The sequence below is a fragment of the Cetorhinus maximus genome, chromosome 4 (assembly GCF_964194155.1).
Source record: "Cetorhinus maximus chromosome 4, sCetMax3.hap1.1, whole genome shotgun sequence".
NCBI classification, from domain to species: Eukaryota; Metazoa; Chordata; class Chondrichthyes; order Lamniformes; family Cetorhinidae; genus Cetorhinus; species Cetorhinus maximus.
Window position 1 is genome coordinate 1067778 of NC_135882.1, and position 18597 is coordinate 1086374.

General features: G+C 42.1%; 2 protein-coding genes across 2 annotated transcripts in view; one reads left to right on the top strand and one right to left on the bottom strand.

The window, feature by feature from the left end:
- The window catches only part of susd5 (sushi domain containing 5), a 38556-nt gene that overhangs the window by 19623 nt on the left and 336 nt on the right, over positions 1-18597 (top strand). The window contains exons 4-5 of the mRNA XM_078539795.1: positions 7454-7642; positions 16140-18597. The exon at positions 16140-18597 is cut by the window's right edge and continues 336 nt beyond it. Coding sequence (XP_078395921.1) covers positions 7454-7642; positions 16140-17386 — 1436 coding nt within the window. The 3' untranslated portion in view covers positions 17387-18597. The remainder of the gene's footprint in view (positions 1-7453; positions 7643-16139) is intronic.
- Positions 18059-18597, bottom strand: part of crtap (cartilage associated protein) — a 78907-nt gene continuing 78368 nt past the window's right edge. Inside the window, exon 7 of the mRNA XM_078539797.1 lies at positions 18059-18597. This exon is cut by the window's right edge and continues 1396 nt beyond it. The gene's annotated coding sequence lies outside the window, so the exon portion shown is untranslated.

Here is an 18597-nt window from a genome sequence, read left to right on the forward strand (position 1 = left end):
CTTTGTGGCTGAATATTATGGACAGCTTCTTTTTCCACTGACTCATTGTGTGTAGGACAGCTGCCAATTCTGGGAAAGAGACAGTGTCCTTTTATCAATTTAATTTTAATGTTAAAATATCAATCCTGTTAGCAGAGGACAGTCTTTGCAAATGTTTGAATAGGGGCGATAGCTTAAAAGGGAATTGAATGCACGGAAGCCTGTGTAACCAGTATTACACAGGCCCAGCTTCATATCTTAAAAGACACTGGAACACCATCCCAACACTGTCATATATCTCTACTCCAGCCCCTGTCCTGGTTTTAATCACTCCACCATTGGCAGCCACGCCTTCAGCTGCCTGGACTCTAAGCTTTGGAATTTCCTTCCTACACTCTCCACCTCAATTCCATTCTTTAAGATGCTCCTTAAAATCTACCTCCTTGAACAGGCTTTCCACCATCTGCCATAAGATTGCCATATGTGTCTCGATGTGTAATTTTGATATATAATGCTGTTGTGAAACACTTTGGGACATTTTATTGCATATCAAGTGTTTTATAAGTATAAATTATTATGAGTAATCATTCTGAAAACGTGTTTTATGGCCTCTGTTATTATTTTCTTTAGTGGAGGGTTGGTGTTATGGGAGGTGTTTCTGCTGGAACGGGCCGTGGTTGTCATGGTATCTGAAGGCATTGAGCAGCTGCTGGTTGCACTGATATAGGGGAAGTTGGGATTGGCTGTTTGGTTCTGAAGAGCTGGGATTGGCTGGTTGGTTCTGAAGAGCTGGGATTGGCTGGTTGCCCTGGTTCATTGCAGGGTTACAGGCAGCTCCTGCTGAGGTGTCCAGGAGTTGATTGCAGGTAGATGATTGATTACAGAGGTACAGACAAGGTGGGCTGTGATCATACAGAGGGTCTGAGTTCAGCTGGGAATAGTTTTGGACTAATATTTAGTTAATCTCTGGTTAAAAAATTCTTTCGAGTTATCAACAGTCACAGATTGCAACTCTTTTGAGTACAATCACAGTTCTTGGTTTCCGGGAGTGGGACATGAACCCACAACCCTCTGATTCAAAGGCGAGGGTGCTATGAACTGAGCCACAGCTGACACCTCCCCTAATCTCTGGTTAATAGTGCACCCATTAAAAAATATATTAATGGGCATCCCATTAAACCATAGAGGCATGTCAATAAACCACGTAATCCCAAACACCAATTAACTGATTAATTCCTTGACCATTTCAAATGGTTTGTTTAATAAGATTCATGTAATAAAATTATTTCACTTAATTCCACTACTTTCCAAAACCAAATGTTTGTTCTAGTGGTTGGTAAACTCACCTGTAACCTTGCCAGGTATTTTGAGAAGATGGTTAAATGTTAAAGCAATTAAATTCAATATAATCATTGGGATTGAAATAAATGGAAGAAATGACCATTTAAAACTCCTCTTGTTTTTTATATTGAATTGTAAAGTTTGTTGAATGAAGATGCAGGGTTGGCTGATTATTTCTGTCTTGCTTGAATCAGTCTGTACATCAGATTATGGCGTCATTTAACCTGGGAGCAGGTTCTGTTCCTTTACCTAGCAAAATTATTAAAACACAGCTGTGCAATAAATCTTTTAAAAGGCTCATTTAACAGTTAATTGACAATTCCCCTTGCTGTTTTTAGTAATGTTGGGGTCATATAACAGCACAGCTGACAACTGTGCATTCCATGGGCTGTTGTTAGAGGATGTAAAGGTGAAGGTTTCAAACTCAGCATCTGTCTTGTGACTCCTTTCCTAGCTGCATGAGGTATTCAGTCCCCTAACTGGCCCTGAGAGTCCCCTACCGTTCTCTGAAAAGCTGAGCAGAGGGGGATCCATCAGCTCTCGCTGTCTGGCTAAAGGAAAACTGATCATCTAAATAGGGAACATGCAAAGATTTCTGTCCTGGACTAGACTCACTGCTCTTCATAAAGCGGGTATTCTATTCATTGGTGAATTGGTGATTAGGATTCTCATGATGACCCCAGTGCAGAAAATTATGAGTCTTCACAGCCCAGTGAGGGTCACTACACAGTTCTGATGGAACGGTGAGAGTGTGGGGATGGAGAGTGTGGATTGTACCCGGGGCTGGGGACTGAGTCAGTGTCTAAAACAGCTGAAAAATGTTTCTGTAAATCTGTGTAGTTTGGTCAAAATTAAAGTTTGTGACTGAGTCCTACTGGAACTTGGGCTGTAATGAAATAAAGATCACAGGCTCCAAGTACTATAGGCTACAGGGGTTACACAGACTGCACACTCCAGAGATTGGACACTAATCCTTCGTTCTGGAACCTGGGATTGGATTGCAGGCTGAATGTCATCTTTGGGGAGAGCTACATGAGTCTCTGGAATGATTGTGAGCAGGTCACAATGTCGAACTGTCCATAATTTGGCAAACTCATCCAAACTCAGGCTGATTCAGGAAATAGATAAATTCTTAGTGGTTTATGGGACAAACAACCAAGGTGCCAACTCTAAAAATATTTATCCAAACTCTTGTTTCTATTACTTACCAACTTGAGCTATTACATTGATCAGGGGATAAATACTCAAAGTATGTACATTAATTGTATTCGGGTTTGGATTCCATTTCACACACTTGAGCACATAACTAGGCTGATGCTTCCCGTGCAGTACTGAGGGATTGCTGCACTCTCACAGGTGCCATTTTTTGGAGCAGATGATGTAAAGGGTCCCAGAGAACAATCGGAAGAAGAGTAGGACAATTCTCCCCAGTGTCTTGTTCAATATTAGCCCTCAGTCAACATCACTAAAAACAGATTATTATCACATTGCAGTTTGGGGAATCTTGCTGTGTGCAGATTGGCTGCCACAGTTCCAACATTAATTCGGAAGTACTTCATTGGCTGCAAGGTGCTTTGAGACATTCTGCAGCTGTGAAAGGTGTGATATATATGAGTTATTTTTAAAATATTATTTCATGGGATGTGGGCCACTGGCAAAGCCAGCATTTGTTACCCATCCCTAATTGCCCTTGAACTGAGTGGTTTGCTAGGCCATTTCAGAGGGCAGTTAAGAGTCAACCACATTGTTGTGGGTCTGGAGTCACATGTGGGCCAGACCAGGTAAGGACAGCAGATTTCCTCCCCTAAAGGACATTAGTGAACCAGACGGGTTTTTACAAGAAATTATAGTTTTGTGGCTGCGATTACTGAGACTAGTTTCCAATTCCAGATTTTATTAATTGAATTTAAATTCACCAGTTGCCCCCATGGTGGGATTTGAACCCATGTCTCCAGAGCATTAGCCTGGGCTTCTGGATTACTAGTCCAGGGACATTACTGCTACACTACTGCCTCCCCTTTGATAAGAGAATTAATTCAAATGACATTGACGTAAAATAAAACAATCTTGCAGAGAAAGGGAATGCTTTGGAAATGTTTGTCACGGGAACTGAGCAAGTCCACTCTCAGTGCAGAGTCTTATTCAGAGGGGAGAGCTGGGTGCAGAGGTCACTATGGCCTGATGTTTGGGAGTGTGACCAGTCAGTGCATTAACCTCCCTCTCTATTCTCTGACCTGAGAAACACAGAGTGAGAGAACTGGGAAATACTTCCACAGTATCTGTGGGAAAACAGAGATGTCAGGCTTTCCGATTCTTCTCCTGATCCAGATCCCTGTTAAAGACGACCCTGCACTGCCAGTCAATCTCACAATGAGGGCCTCACAGGTTACTGTTACCACTGAGCTGGTTGTGGTTGTGCACACCATTAGCTCAGTTTAATAACGTTCTATCATATCCTTCACTTGGAGTAAATTAGTTATAAAGGTCAGTTGTCCAACTGGTGAAGAAAAACACTGCCAAAATAAACAGCAATCAGCATCAGTGAATGAACTTTAATTGCAAGTATAAACATTACCCCTTAAAAAATATATTAAAAACACTTCCTGGCAGACATACACAGTTGTAATTTAAACTCACCATTCGGTTCATGATGTCAGCAGAAACCTTTGATTTAGACTGTAGCTAATAGTCCAAAAGCTGATTGCAGCCAGTAGACTGGAGTTATACTGCTAGTGGCACATTGGTGCAAGTGCCAGTGAGGTCAGTCTGGTTGTTTAGACACAGTTCCCTGTTTTGTATTTCAATGTTACAATAGGGAGCAGGAGGACCTCCTCACAAGTAAATTACTCCTCACAAAGATATAAAGAGTCCCGATACTTTAAAATCCCCCTTCCCCCAACTCCCACCACCTTCCATCTGCTGCTCCACTCTTAAAATGTGGCTTCACATTACATGGGAGTTATACTGGTGAGATTTATACTGGTGAGAACACAACGCAGTTTTCCCTTGGTGCATTCAAGTGATAGTGAAGGATCTGGCCAGAACACTGTGCAGCCTCATTGATCACTGTTAACCATTTATTGGCCTTTATGCTCTTTAATTGATTTATGTGCATTTATATTTCATCCTCTACATTTGTCAGCTTGCTTGTCCAGTTATTGACCTGTATAATATATATAAATCCATATGTAAATATTCATTGGTCTATGCAAATATATTTTTTGATTTACATATGTATGTTTATTGAACTCGAGTATATTCTTTGGCCCATTCATCTATATTTGCCTGACGTGTTTGTTCATTTGCCCATCCTTGTAAATATGTATCTTGGTGCATATGTTTGGCATGTGTATTAATCACAGAATTGTTACAGCACCGGAGGAGACCATTCAGCTCCGCATGGGTAACTCACTTAGTGCCATTCCCCAGCCTTTTACTGCTAACCCTGCACATTCTTCCTTTTCAGATTACAGTCTAATTCCCTTTGAATGCTTCGATTGAACTTGCCTCCACCATGTTCTCAGGCAGTGCATTCCAGACCCTAACCGCTCGCTGCGGGAAAAAGTTGTTCCTCATGTCGCTTTTGCTTCTTTTGCCAATTACTTTAAATCTGTTCCCTCTCGTTCTCGATCCTTTCATGAGTGGGAACAGTTTCTCCCTATCTGCTCTGTCCAGACACATCATGATTTTGAACACCTCTATCAAATCTCCTCTTATCCTTTTTTTCTCCAAGGGGAACAGTCCCAACTTCTCTAATCTATCTCTGTAACTGTTTTTGTGAATCTTTGCTGCACTCTCTCCAATGCCTTCACATCCTTCCTAAAATGTGGCGCCCAAAGCTGAACACATCACATGGCTCATCCAGAGGGAATGATTCCACACTCGGAACGTGGGGCTGAATTGTTGTGTGGGTGTCTGGACCATAAGTGGCTCCTGGGCCTCAGCATGACCTCAGTGCGGCCATTGGAACAACTTCATGTGAGGCTGCTCCACAGTTGCAGCCAAATAAAGTCGGCAGGCAGACCAGGGAAGAGGGAGGCCCAAGAGGAGGGCCCTCGGCGATGTTGGGCTGGCAGACCCACTGGGAACATAGGAGTAGGACATTCGGCCCATTGAACCTGCTCTGACATTCAATTAAATCATGATTCATCTTCCACCTCAATGCCACTTTCCTGCATTATCTCTATATCCGTTGATGTCATTAGTCTCCAGAAATCTATCGATTTCTGTCTTGAACATGCTCAATGATTGAGCTTCCATTGCGTCTGGGATAGGGAATTCCAAAGGTTCACCACCCTCTGAGTGAAGAAATCCCTCCTCATCTCAGTCTCAAATGGCCTACCCCTTATTCTGAGATTATGTCTGCTGGTTCTAGACTCACTAGCCAAGGGAAACATCCTAACAACATCTCCCCTGTCATGCCCTGTAAGAGTTTTGTGAGGAGAGGTGAATGCTGCTGGAGAATAGGGAGATTTAGGGAGCACCTCAGAATGGAGGTGCTGGTGGAAGCCTCCTTCTTCAGTGCTGAATGTGATGACAAAGTTATGTGGGGGGCCTCAGGGTGGAGAGTGACTCTAGAGGAGTTCCAGTGGCTGCTCCTGGACCCAGGTGAGCATTGCAGTCCCCTGATCCTGCCCATGGCCCACTGCCCTCCCAATGAGAGGGCTTCTCCACAGTGTTGTCAGGCTCCTGACACAGCGGCCTTGTGTGACACCAGGAAAATTGCAGTGCTAGGGGCAATTGATCCTTGATTGGGGTCTTCATTGGCTGCATTGCCTTTCCGTCTCCATGGAAAAGGCTGGCGATTCCTCTGGCTGACCAACCCTAGGAAAGTCAACCAGAGGTGGGGAAGTATCGCGATCTCCCGCTGCTTTCCTGGTCCCCGCAGCCCCCAAACCTGTCTGCACTGGGCTGGGAAAGTTCAGCCCGTGCAATCAAGTAACTCACCCTCTAACATAAAAGACCACATCTACTACTCTCTGTCAGTTTCCGTGTGGACATTAAGAGTTAACCACATGGTATGTGAACTGGAGTCACATGTAGGCTGAGATCATGTAAAGACATCAGGTTCCCTACCCTTAGGGAAATTAATGATCCAGTTGGTTTTTATGACAATGTAGCAGATTCTGTGATAATTTTATTTAATTAAAAAAAGATTTGAAAAAATAAAATAAAAGCAAAATACTGTGGATGCTGGAAATGTGAAATAAAAACAGAAAATGCTGGAAATACTCAGCAGGTCTGATAGCATCTGTGGAGAGAGAAACAGAGTTAACATTTCGAGTCCGTATGACTATTCTTCAGAGGTCTTCAAATCTAAAGATTTGAACTCTCAATCTCAGAGCTGCTGCTTCAGGATCTACAATATCATAACTTTCTGCAGATTATTTTACTTGAAATAAATTTATTTATAATATTCTTGAAACATATGAAGGCTCTGGGTTCAAGTCCCACTTCAGGATTTGAACACCAAAATCTAGGCTGAAACCTCAGTGTAGTACTGAGGGAGTGCTGCACTGCCGGAGGTGATGCATTTTGGATGAGACATTAAACTGTGGCTCCGTCTGTCCTCTCAAGTGGATGTAAAAGATCCCACAGCACTATTTCAAAGAATAGCAGGGTAATTATTCCATGTGTCCTGGCCAATATTTATCCCTCATTTAATAACACAATAACAGATTATCTGGTCATTATCACGTTGCTGTTTTGGGAGTTTGTTGTGTGCAAATTGGCTGCCATGTTTCCTCCAACAGTGAAAACACTTCAAAGGTATTTAATTAGTGGTAAAGTGGTTTGGAACATTGGCTGGTCATAAAAGGCCCCATATAAATGCAATCTGTTTAAGATGTTTCTCTATGTCATGTTTCACAGTTTCATGATATATGCACAGTATTTTACTCATATGTACTTCTTTCATGGAAAACAGCAGCCTCTAATAGACTGTTGTAAAATATATTCTTATAGATCTGTCACTAACAGCGCAATGTCACCATCCTCTTCACTAATGCCAGGACTCTGCACTGCCAGAGGCAATCTCAGAGAGAGGGTAAAATCTACAGAGGGAATAAAATTGATCTGAGTGAATGTTTTAGAAATTGATGTATCGCTGAGCATCTCTTTTCTTTTTCTGCAGGGAAGCCTTGTGGAGACCCTCCCTCCTTTCCTAACACCATCCTTCAGGGCCACACTGGAACCGAAATGGGTGATGAGTTGCTTTATGTCTGTGCCCAAGGTTATGTCATGGCCAACGGGGAGAATGCTTTCAGCTTGTTGTGTGACAGCTGTGGAGAATGGTATGGATTCGTCCAAGCCTGTATAAAAGGTGAGAGAAAATGCACAATACCAAACACTAGCATCCAATAGGATCAGTGTTTGGAGGCATTGTGACATCTACTTTGGGGTGTTCTTTATGTTGGCTCCTCATTCAGTTGCACTGTCCCCAAGTCATCTTGAAATGTTAAAGATCTACTTGTAAAAGGAATGTATGTTTCCCATCACACAGGTTTAAGTCGGAGTGAACTGGGACTGTTGATGCTCCACAATATCATCAGAACACCTTCCTTTCAGAGAGGGGGTGTTAAGGAAATGGAACATGTTGTAGATTATGGCCTGGCTATCAGCATTCCCTGGGTGTGTTCATACACCGAGTAACTCTCCCTCTAATCCAGACAAGTAGCTGAAACTCTGCCAATTGAGGGCCCTCCACAAACTGGTTTTAATTTTAGAAACTGAGGGTTTTTTTACTTCAACACGTGACCTGGTTGAACTCTGGTCTGGAAAGATCAAAGAGAGTGTGCAAACACTTTCCCAGCTTCAATCATGTTAACGATTTCCATCCTGGTTTAACATGACTCTTATTCCAGACCATGTGATCAAAATTACAGTCATCAGGGAATGTGGTTCATTGCCAATGATTTTATTGCACCTAATCTAGCATGGATATTTATCTGAGAAATACCTTATTCCATTGGACTAAAGGCAAGTTAACCTACTAGAGAGAAGTTTAAAGTTTTTCCTTGATTTTACAGCTGACCTGACTTAGGGGCTGTGCTTGATTTCTCCCTTGTTTTTGTTAAATTAGTTTATTGTTTTGACTCAAAAGAGTTACTAGAGAGAAATTTAAAGTTTTTCCTTGATTTTACAGCTGACCTGACTTAGGGGCTGTGCTTGATTTATCCCTTGTTATTGTTAATTTAGTTAATTGTTTTGACTCGAAAAGAGTTACTAGAGAGAAGTAAGGCTCTAGTATGGAGGGTTTATAACTCACCTGTCACTGTATAGTTATATGAATCTGTTAAGAGCTTATGGCTAACTGTGTGTAACTAGAAAAGGAAACTCTGAGGCATTATGAAACAGCGCTCACAGTCATGTGTGTTTATTTACCAGGATATGAACCATGTCAAGGTACCTAAAAATAAAATTGTGGGTCTCCCTCAGACTTTAAATATAGGAACTGGTGCCTGCCAGCTCAGAAATCTGGGCAATGGTACCATCCTTCAGGGTACAGCATAGTTAAATCACCATGAATTATAATAATTAGATTAAACAGTGACCCAAGCTCACCTCCTGTGACTAGTTCACTGCTAAGATGTCCCTTAGCATTAATAACAAGTCACCTAGATAAGCAAAGACTTACAAACATACAGGCCAACATAGCAACTTAACTAAAGTTGACACACCCAGAAAATCCTTACCTCTGAAGAACAATCTTGAATAGAGAGGCCTTATGACACATTAAAATAAGGGACGGCACTGGAAGTGGAGCAGGACATGGGCAGGTAATAGGTTCACCTTCAGATGGGCCCAAATGTTGATCACTTTTATCGTAGATACACCAAAGCACAGCTGGGGAGTCGGAGGATTCAGAAGGATCTGAAGGGGCAGTGTGAGCCCTGACAGAATGATGTTTATTTTCAAGAGGGATCTGAGGGTAGGTCCCTCTTGTTAGGTTTTAATCTTTGTCACTCTATTTGGAGCATTTTCTAAGATTCTTACAATTCCCTCTTTCAATCCAAAACTAATTTCACCTGCAAAGGTTACAGATATTTTAAGTATGGAATTAAAAGTATTTGTAATGGACTTCAATCCAACTTCAAAATAAGTTAAAACACACGTGGCCAACAGCTGGATGGCAATGGGATCACATTTCAAATTTCTCCAGAGCTAAACAAGAGCCTCGGCCACTCTTTTGAAAAGGATTTATTTCCCCTTTTGCTCACTAATTGTTGGAATCCATCTTGTGGTGCAAGTTTAAGGACACATGAGGAACCAAAATTTGTGCTTGGAGGTGAATCTGACTGACTGTCCCCAGTCGGAGAGTGTCACTCTCTTGTTATCTGACCATTAATGGCCCAGATTTTGTGGTCAGCAGTGAAGCAAAGATGCTCAACACTGACCTCAAAGAAAACTGCTTACAAAGATCTAGCCATCTCCGTGGTGTGTGGACTTCCCCTTTCTGGACAGCAGTTTCAATCTGGTCCCAAGTCAAGGCAATGTCTTGCATGCAGCAGCAGTGATAGCAGCAAGCAGATAAGGTGCCAGTCGCAGTGAAGTATTCTCACACAAGCTAAAACTACTTAATACCCTTAACTTTTAATTTAAAATTTCAGATAGCAAAATAAATGTCTATGGTTGGATTAAGGTAGAATCTAAAATAAAAATTAACTTTTAATTCTTTTTATTTTTTTTAAAAAAAAGATGTGGATGGTTTATCATTGTGGCAAAATTGGACATTCTACAAATATAAAATTAGTTTTCAGGACTAGGGAGGATGTTTAGTAGTAATTATGAAGTTAGTACACGGTTCAAAATCCAGTTACACCTCATTCAACAAGGTGTAACTTTATCAAGGGTTTTTACAATGAGACTAACAGTGTAAGATTGTAAGTTCTTGTCAATTCAATTGACTTCATTCTAGAGAGCCTCAACTATGTACCCTCTGGAGAAATGTAGCACCACTGTCAGCAACATCTGGATTTCTGTGATATTCTGCACATTTGCAGACTCCAGAAGTTTCTGCTGGTTTCAGTGGAGTAATGACAGCGAAAGCTTATAGTTTCACTGTAAAATCTGGGCTGTTGCTACTTTTCATATGGTCACAGGATTATCACAAAATGCACTTTGCGCAAGTTTTGTCACATGGAATCAGCGCTGTGGGTATCTCCTTGGAGTCACGGAGACATTGGCTGCTGCATTTCCGACATTTACAAGCAGGACCATTCTTCAAAAGTACCTAATTGGTTGCAATGTGCTTTTGGACACCCTGAGGTTGTGAAAGGCACCGTATAAGTGCAAGTCTTTTTTATATACAGGATATCTATTCCTACAGGATTCTTAGAGATATTTTGATATATCTCTTGTATATAAATTAGAATATTGTTAAAAAAGGACACATTGTCAAAGCTTTTGGTCTTCCACTCATCAGGACAATTTGTAAGAATAGCAAATGTAAAGGGAACTACAATTTATACTTCATGAAAAGAGAGTGTTGATTGGTTGGCAAGTAGACGCTGATTGGTAGAAACGTTGACATGGACAATGCACCAGTTAACTGAAGACTGACAGTTAACTGCCAAGTTTTGTTTAAATTCAAACCAGGCAGGTTGACTAATTAGTCAAGGCTTTGCCCTGGGGAATGAACCAGAAAATGGCTGCCACCTATTTTGTTTATTTGAAACAGGTGCAGTGTGTGAACATGTTCTTTCTGTCTGCAAAGAACAGGGTCCTGTATATTAATATATGTAGCTTCCAGTACACGTATGTGTGCAACACAGTGAGCCCTTCATCAGTCAATATATGCATTGGGATTCCTACAGTTCCACGTGTTATAAGATTGGCCTTATCGGCAATCTCGAAAATAGGGCCCAAGCCATTTGTTCACCATGCAAGCTTGATGCTGAAATAGGGCACATCAAACCCATCCTGCGAGATAATGGCTACACCAATCAGATCATTTCTCACTGTATAATCACACAAACTCATGAATGGGCCTAAGGCCGTCACTTTCAGCCCTGAAAAGTGCCCAGTTTACCATAAGACATAGGAGCAGAAATTAGGCCATTCGGCCCATCGAGTCTGCTCCGTCATTCAATCATGGCTGATAAGTTTCTCAACCCCATTCTCCCACCTTCTCTCCATAACCTTTGATCCCCTTACCAATCAAGAACCTATCTATCTCGGTCTTAAATACACTCAATGACCTGGTCTCCACAGCCTTCTGTGGCAATGAATTCCATAGATTCACCACTCTCTGGCTAAAGAAGTTTCTCCTCATCTCTGTTCTAAAAGGTCTTCCCTTTACTCTGAGGCTGTGCCCTCGGGTCCTACTCTCTCCTACTAATGGAAACATCTTCCCCACGTCCACTCTATCCAGGCCTTTCAGTATTCTGTAAGTTTCAATCAGATCCCCCCTCATCCTTCTAAACTCCATCGAGTATAAACCCAGAGCCCTCAAACGTTCCTCATATGTTAAGCCTTTCATTCCTGGGATTGTTCTCATGAACCTCCTCTGGACCCTCTCCAGGGCAAGAAGATTCTTCCTGAGATACGGGGCCCAAAATTGCTCACAATATTCTAAATGTGGTCTGACCAGAGCCTTATAAAGCCTCAGCAGCACATCCCTGCTTTTATATTCTAGTCCTCTCGAAATAAATGCCAACATTGCATTTGCCCTCCTAACTACCGCGTCAACCTGCAAGTTAACCTTAAGACAATCCTGGACTAGGACTCCCAAGTCCCTTTGCACTCCAGATTTCTGAATTCTCTCCCCATTTAGAAAATAGTCTATGCCTCTATTCCTACCAAAGTGCATGACCTCACACTTTCCCACATTGTATTCCATCTGCCACTTCTTTGCCCATACTCCTAACCTGTCCAAATCCTTCTGCAGCCTCCCTGCCTCAATACTACCTGTCCCTCCACCTATCTTTGTATCATCTGCAAACTTAGCCAGGATGCCCTCAGTTCCTTCATCTAGATCATTAATGTATAAAGTGAAAAGTTGTGGTCCCAACACTGACCCCTGCGGAGCTCCACTAGTCACCGGCCGCCATCCTGAGAAGGACCCCCTTATCCCCACTCTCTGCCTCCTGCCAGACAGCCAATCTTCTATCCATGCTAGTACCTTGCCTCTAACCTCAGATTAACCCTATAAGGGAAAGGTATCTCAAAAATTTGAGCAACAGGTGAAGCTAGCTGTTTCATGCTGCTACTATATAGTAACAACATGAGTGGTATTCACCACTAACAGGATGCTGCCATCAAGCCAAAAGGACTGTCTGCCTAACACACAAACGAGTAATGTGGCGTATAAATTTCAGCGCCAGTGTGATGCTAGGCCAGTCCCAGAGACTGGCGGATCGTACCAGACAGCATGTCCCTTCCGCTGTTTGCAATGGGCAGGGTACAGACCATACCCAACCAGCCTGTGCTTCCAAAACTCAAAACAGTGTCCAACATTAGATGTGATTCTGCGATTGGACAACACTTATCAGTCAGGCTCACAGCGTGACTCACTTACGTGAGCCAGAAATTACACAGGAGCCTTTTCTTTGTAGACAGAAAGAACATGTACACTCACTGCGTCTGTTTCAACTAAGCAAAATAGGTGACAGTCATTCTCTAGCTCATTCCCCAGGGCAATGTTGGGACCAGAGTCAACTTGCCTGTGTTATGAGCACAGCCAATGTAAATCGTTGCACAAACCAAATCCCAGAGGGAAACTTGGCTTATGGGCCATACCCTTTTTGTTTGTATTCTGAAAATGAGAAGACGATGCACCAATCTCAGCAGTAAGAGGTCCAGTAACACTTCTGGGATTTTAAAAATTAAAAGAAGTTTTATTCACAAGAAAAAAAGAAAACTTTAGCACACAAGATTACAGTTGCACAATTAAGGTTAACCTTACAAACATTCCCCCCCCAAAAGACTCTCCACTTGGTAAGACCTACAAGTAAACACCTTCCAGGTAACACTCCCATATAGATGTTTAACTATAAGAAATCCAGTAATATTACCCAAGACAAACAGCTGTAGCTTCAATAAAGATATATCACATGACCTGTGACTCATTTCCACTCTGCTGTGGAAAACCAAACTTCAGAATAAAACTGCTTTTTGCAGCCCAAGACTTTTCTGGCTTGACTGGGTGGTGATTCAAACTGCATCCTCTCCCCAGGCCAGAGCTAACAGCTCCCAACTCAGCTCCAACTGCACATCTCACAGCTCAAACAGCAGCTACAAGCTACCCTAAGTTCTCCACAGTAACTCTAAAATAACTTTTCCCCCCCTTTCATCTCAGGTTCCATTGTTCTCACACCTCTTTGGAACTCAAATCCTTCCAAATATAAAATCTTGCATGTCTCTATCATCTTTGCTTTTGGGTCAATAAACTGTAACATCCCCACTACTATTTACCTATGGAACTCCTACAAGATGCAAACAGATTCCTTGTCACCTCCGACTTCCTTTGATATTCAAACCACCTCTCAACTTATCTAAAAATGCAGATGTTAGATCTAACTTATTTACTTGTACCAAACCTAACACCTCTATCCTGTTCATTTTTTAAACCTCCCAAGACAACTCGTCTCCTATTCATCCCTGCCCAGCTTAATTCACACACACACATATACACACACATTTTTCCACAGAATAATACAATATTCCCCAAAAATATTTTCTAAAAAATCAATTTCTCACACCTGCTTTGAATTTGAACAAAGCTCGGCAGTTAACTGTCAGTCATCAGTTAACTGTTGCATTCTCCATGGCAATGCCAAACAGAGTTCACTTGCCAACCAATCAGCACTCTCTTCTCATGAAGTATAAATTGTTGTTCCCATTGGTATTCTTGCAAACTGTCCTGATGAGTGCAAGGCCAAAAGCTTTGACGTCTTTTTTCGGCAATACTTAAGTTCTGCACTACCAAATGACGATTTGTATATAAATCAGCTCAACAATAACTGTCATGTTATTTCATGAACGTTAAGTAATTGGAGCTGGCAAGTAACTGTGGGACATTCAGAGATACGATGATTGCTCATAGTTAATGCTTCCTTTCTTGGTGTGAATGAACACTGTGTTCCACTGAAAACACAGGGATATTCAGCTTATCCCAGGCAGGCAGGGGGCAAAAAGTGTGGATTTGGAGACGTCCTTTATTCATTCTATATTTGGGTGGTGAAACCACATTTACTGCACAACAGTTTACCACAGCTGAGCCATGGAAGTGAGGCCAGTGTTGAGGGGGATGTGAGATGATGTCGCTATTGCCAATCCTTATTCTCACACAGAATTGCTCGTCTGCTGACAGACAGATACGGGAAGAGAGGGGCAGAGGGAGAGTGAGATGGATGGAGACACAGCTTGGGTGTTTGCAATGTTTGCAGGAGAATTTAGGTTTTTTCTGAGCTTTTCTATCTTCCTCTGCGCTGATCTTGTAACACAGCTTGTTCCCTCTAAACCTCTGTGGGTTGGTTGGAGCTGATGATGACTGTTCAGAATAGAAACTGGCTTTAAAAGAAACCAAGAACATTACACATGCTCGATACTAAAGATGGAGCTGAATTCTGTCCAATTTCACCTTCATGCAATTAAAAATAATTCAGAAGGTTGTAGTAGCGGAAATGAGATGCCATTCATTTGCAGCTGCTAAATATAACCACCGTCACATTTCCTCGCTAAATGTCAACACTGGGGCTGGGTTACTTTCTACAAAGGTAACCTCAAGCCAGACAGAAATTATTACCCAACATTGAACACACCCATTAGTGTCATTCTGGGAAAGGAAACATGAACCTTAGGATTAGGGAACCAGAGTTTGTTTTCTTTGATGTTAGACCAATGAATAGAAGCTTTTATACTCCCAGTATCTCGGCTGGGTTTCCTGTGCCAGAACTAACTTTCTGCAGTTGGACTGGTTCAAGCGAGGAAAAGGAATCTTTTACCATTTGTTGCAAAGTGGAAGCAGCATTTTCAGGCTGATAATTTGATAACTGCATTTATTTTAATTTCATCAATTAGCTAAAAATTAGCTTGAGCTTTGAAGTCCCAATGTGTCACTGAGGCAATTGCATTAGCTCCTGATCTTGAGTAGATGTGCACACACTACGTGCCGGGCTGTGTGGTACAGACATCAGAAGGCAGATCAGGATGGTGCTTGTGTACTGACTAGAAGATGGCAGGCTAGGAGACTCCAGCCTAAGCTACTGAGCTAGGGAGTTGTAATTATCACATTACTCTGCCTGTGTAAATATACATTTACCTAGGTCTTGCCCCAGCAAGGAATGGAGAAAAGGCCAGCTTCTCCTCCCAGTACATTTGTCATCTGTCAAACCCTTCCCCACCCTCTGCTCCTGTAACGTCCCAGCAATCTCAACATTTCCAACATCGCCTGTATTCAAAGCGGTTTGGAATGGGGTTGCGACGGTTGGACGGCGTTGAGACGTTTGGGATGGGGCTCTGATGCAGGGGTTTTGGGTGGGGCTTAGACAAGGGGGTAGGAAGCCCAGTCTCCTCCTGTCGATAGGGGGACAGAACGCTTGCACTTGAGCAGAGCGGAAGCTGAAACCAACATTGCAAATTCACCCTCACCTCATTAGACCACTCGTGATACAAATATATTTGTGACCACAAGGTCGGGTATACTAACACATTTCTAACCATAATTGTGTGAAAAACTAGGTAATTTCTCATGTCTGAAATTGTAGAAATTAATACCTTAACGCAATCTTTTACACTGCATGAAAGTCCCAACTCGGTTACCACTGAAAGCTAAATCCAAGATAATTCAGTCAAAGGTGCTTGTTTATGTTCTTTAGATGAAACTGAGGGACACATTGACTATGAAGACAAGTTCCCTGATGAAGAATCCATGTCATTTTCAGATCCTAATGAGCAAGGCAAAGTCGTTGTTTCTGAGGATGGAGGGGATGATATGGATGGTGAACTAGATGAAGGTGCCAATGGCTCAATAGGAGATAGCCAAGAAACAATCAAGCCAACTGAATCACCGGTTTCATTACTCAGCCAGAAACATCTATTTTGGTTCCCCTCAGAGACACTCCCCAACACTGACCAGCCTGATACCAAGGAGCCAGACATGGAATCTGAAATCCAAATCACTTCAAGTGATAATCAAATTGGAATGAAAACTGATGCTACCAAAGGGATCCAAACAGCTGAAGATGAAGACTTGCCTGCTGAACCATCCATTGTGCACAATGAGACTAAAGTTACCAAGGAAACAGTTGCCAGTACAGATGAATCGTGGGTGGATGGCTATCCCATTGTACCAGAAGCCAGAGGGGAAGGTGAGAAAGCTGATGGATCAATGGAAATTGAGGATGAAACCATTGTCACCTCAGATCATTCCAACCATATTGAGATCAGCAGGCCAAACATTCAAAGCACAACCTCTGCCACTCACTACACACTGATCATAGGTGTACCAACTAGAGTGCCTGACCAAGGAGTTAAACAAGTGGACACAGGTCTAACAGTAACCACAGAACCTGAACAGGTTAGTGCCAGTAAAGCTATTGAAGATGCCAATCTCTACACAACTACCTTCTTGAGTATAGGCACAGATGAGTCCTGGAAATCTTCTGATGAAATTACTGAGCCTTCACTGCCTCCGACAAGCACTGTAGAAACAGTAAGTGAAGGTTTATATCCTGTAGATCATGTCCCAACGCCCACAGAAACAGACGAGATCTCAACCCATCATATTTTGACTTTAGGCACACTCGAATCAAGTACTCGGACTTTGGTAGATTTTACAGAAATAGACACGTACGATGGCTTCACTAAAAGGGGGAATTTCAGCGATGGTACTGAGGCCAAACTGCTCCCCACCATCGAAAGCTGCAGAGGGGAGGAGTGCTCAAGCTCAAGCAAAGGCTCCATAATTGCTGTCATCGTCACTGTGATTGGTCTGCTGGTATTGGCAGTGATACTGGCCGTGTGGTGCTACAGACGCAGACATCAGAAAACATCTGTGTACCAGATGAATGGAAAGGGGCAGGTGAGACGTGGTGAGCACATTGAGATGCAGCATAAAGTGTAGGTGGAAAATCTGCTTATTGAGAGAGGCTCCACAATCAAAGTGGGGCCCAACAGAACGAACCCATCTTAAAAATGGGAAGCATTGCAATACAGCATGAGATGTCTTCATTTTAATATGCTTTGGACAATCATCATTACAGCTTAAAATACCTGGAATATGCAGAATGAACAATGAGTTTTGATCAATCAAGCACACAACAGATTGGGGGCGGTGGGGAGGGACTAAATCCGTTTCCAATGGAAGAATGATGGGAGTACTAATGACCTTCTCGGTCGGGAGACAGTCCCGCTGGGTCTGCGATTGGATATTATAAATTTGCCTAGACATCCACATCGGAATCTTGTAAAACAGAGGGAGGGAGCTTTAATTGGCTCCTGTCAGAAACATGTAAAGATTTGTAAATAGTTCCGATTTTGGTTCTGTGTCAGTTCGCATGTATTTAACTAATATAATCCAAACTACTGTAACTAATCAAACTTTATTTCTAGACAAAATCCAATGTATTTATTCTACTTCCTTTGTATTTATTCCATTTTTATATGCAACTACCTTTTGCTAAGTGACTTCATATTGCTTTGAAAAACGGCCAAGAGTGTGAAATCTCACCTTCCATAAAACAGGGCCAGCTTATGTGAGGGTACTTAACAAAAATATCAATGTAATCTCGCCAGAAAAGGTTAAAAACATTTTTATTAGTTTAAGGCACCCAGTCAGTTGTACAGATTCTTATCCTTTAAAAAAAAACATTTGAACACAATGGCTGTAGTGTATGAAGAAAGATTAATACTGTTACATTAATATGATTCATGAAAAAAAAACACAGGATTTACCGCAAGAACTTTGCAGTTCAGACCAGAGAGGGTGAGCAGAGGCACAGAGACTCGGGATTGTATCATGGGGGGGGCAGGGAAGGAGGGAGGGGTATCCTATTGGAGGGGGGGTGGGGGGCAACAGTGAGTGATTGACTGTCCACTTCATACTGTCTGACAATTTGCTTTAAATTATCGAAAATAAATCTTAAAAGTTAAATATATTTGGTGTTATTTATTTTCTGTTTGTTCAAGCAATTTGGATTATACTTAAAAAGATAGTTTGTGACCCAGGTAAACATGGAAAGAATTTAAGGGCAAGCTTTGAGGGTTTTTCTGGGTGGAGGTGGCTGGAGGTGAGTAACAAAGGTTTGCATTATGTGATTCTCAGTAACGCACACC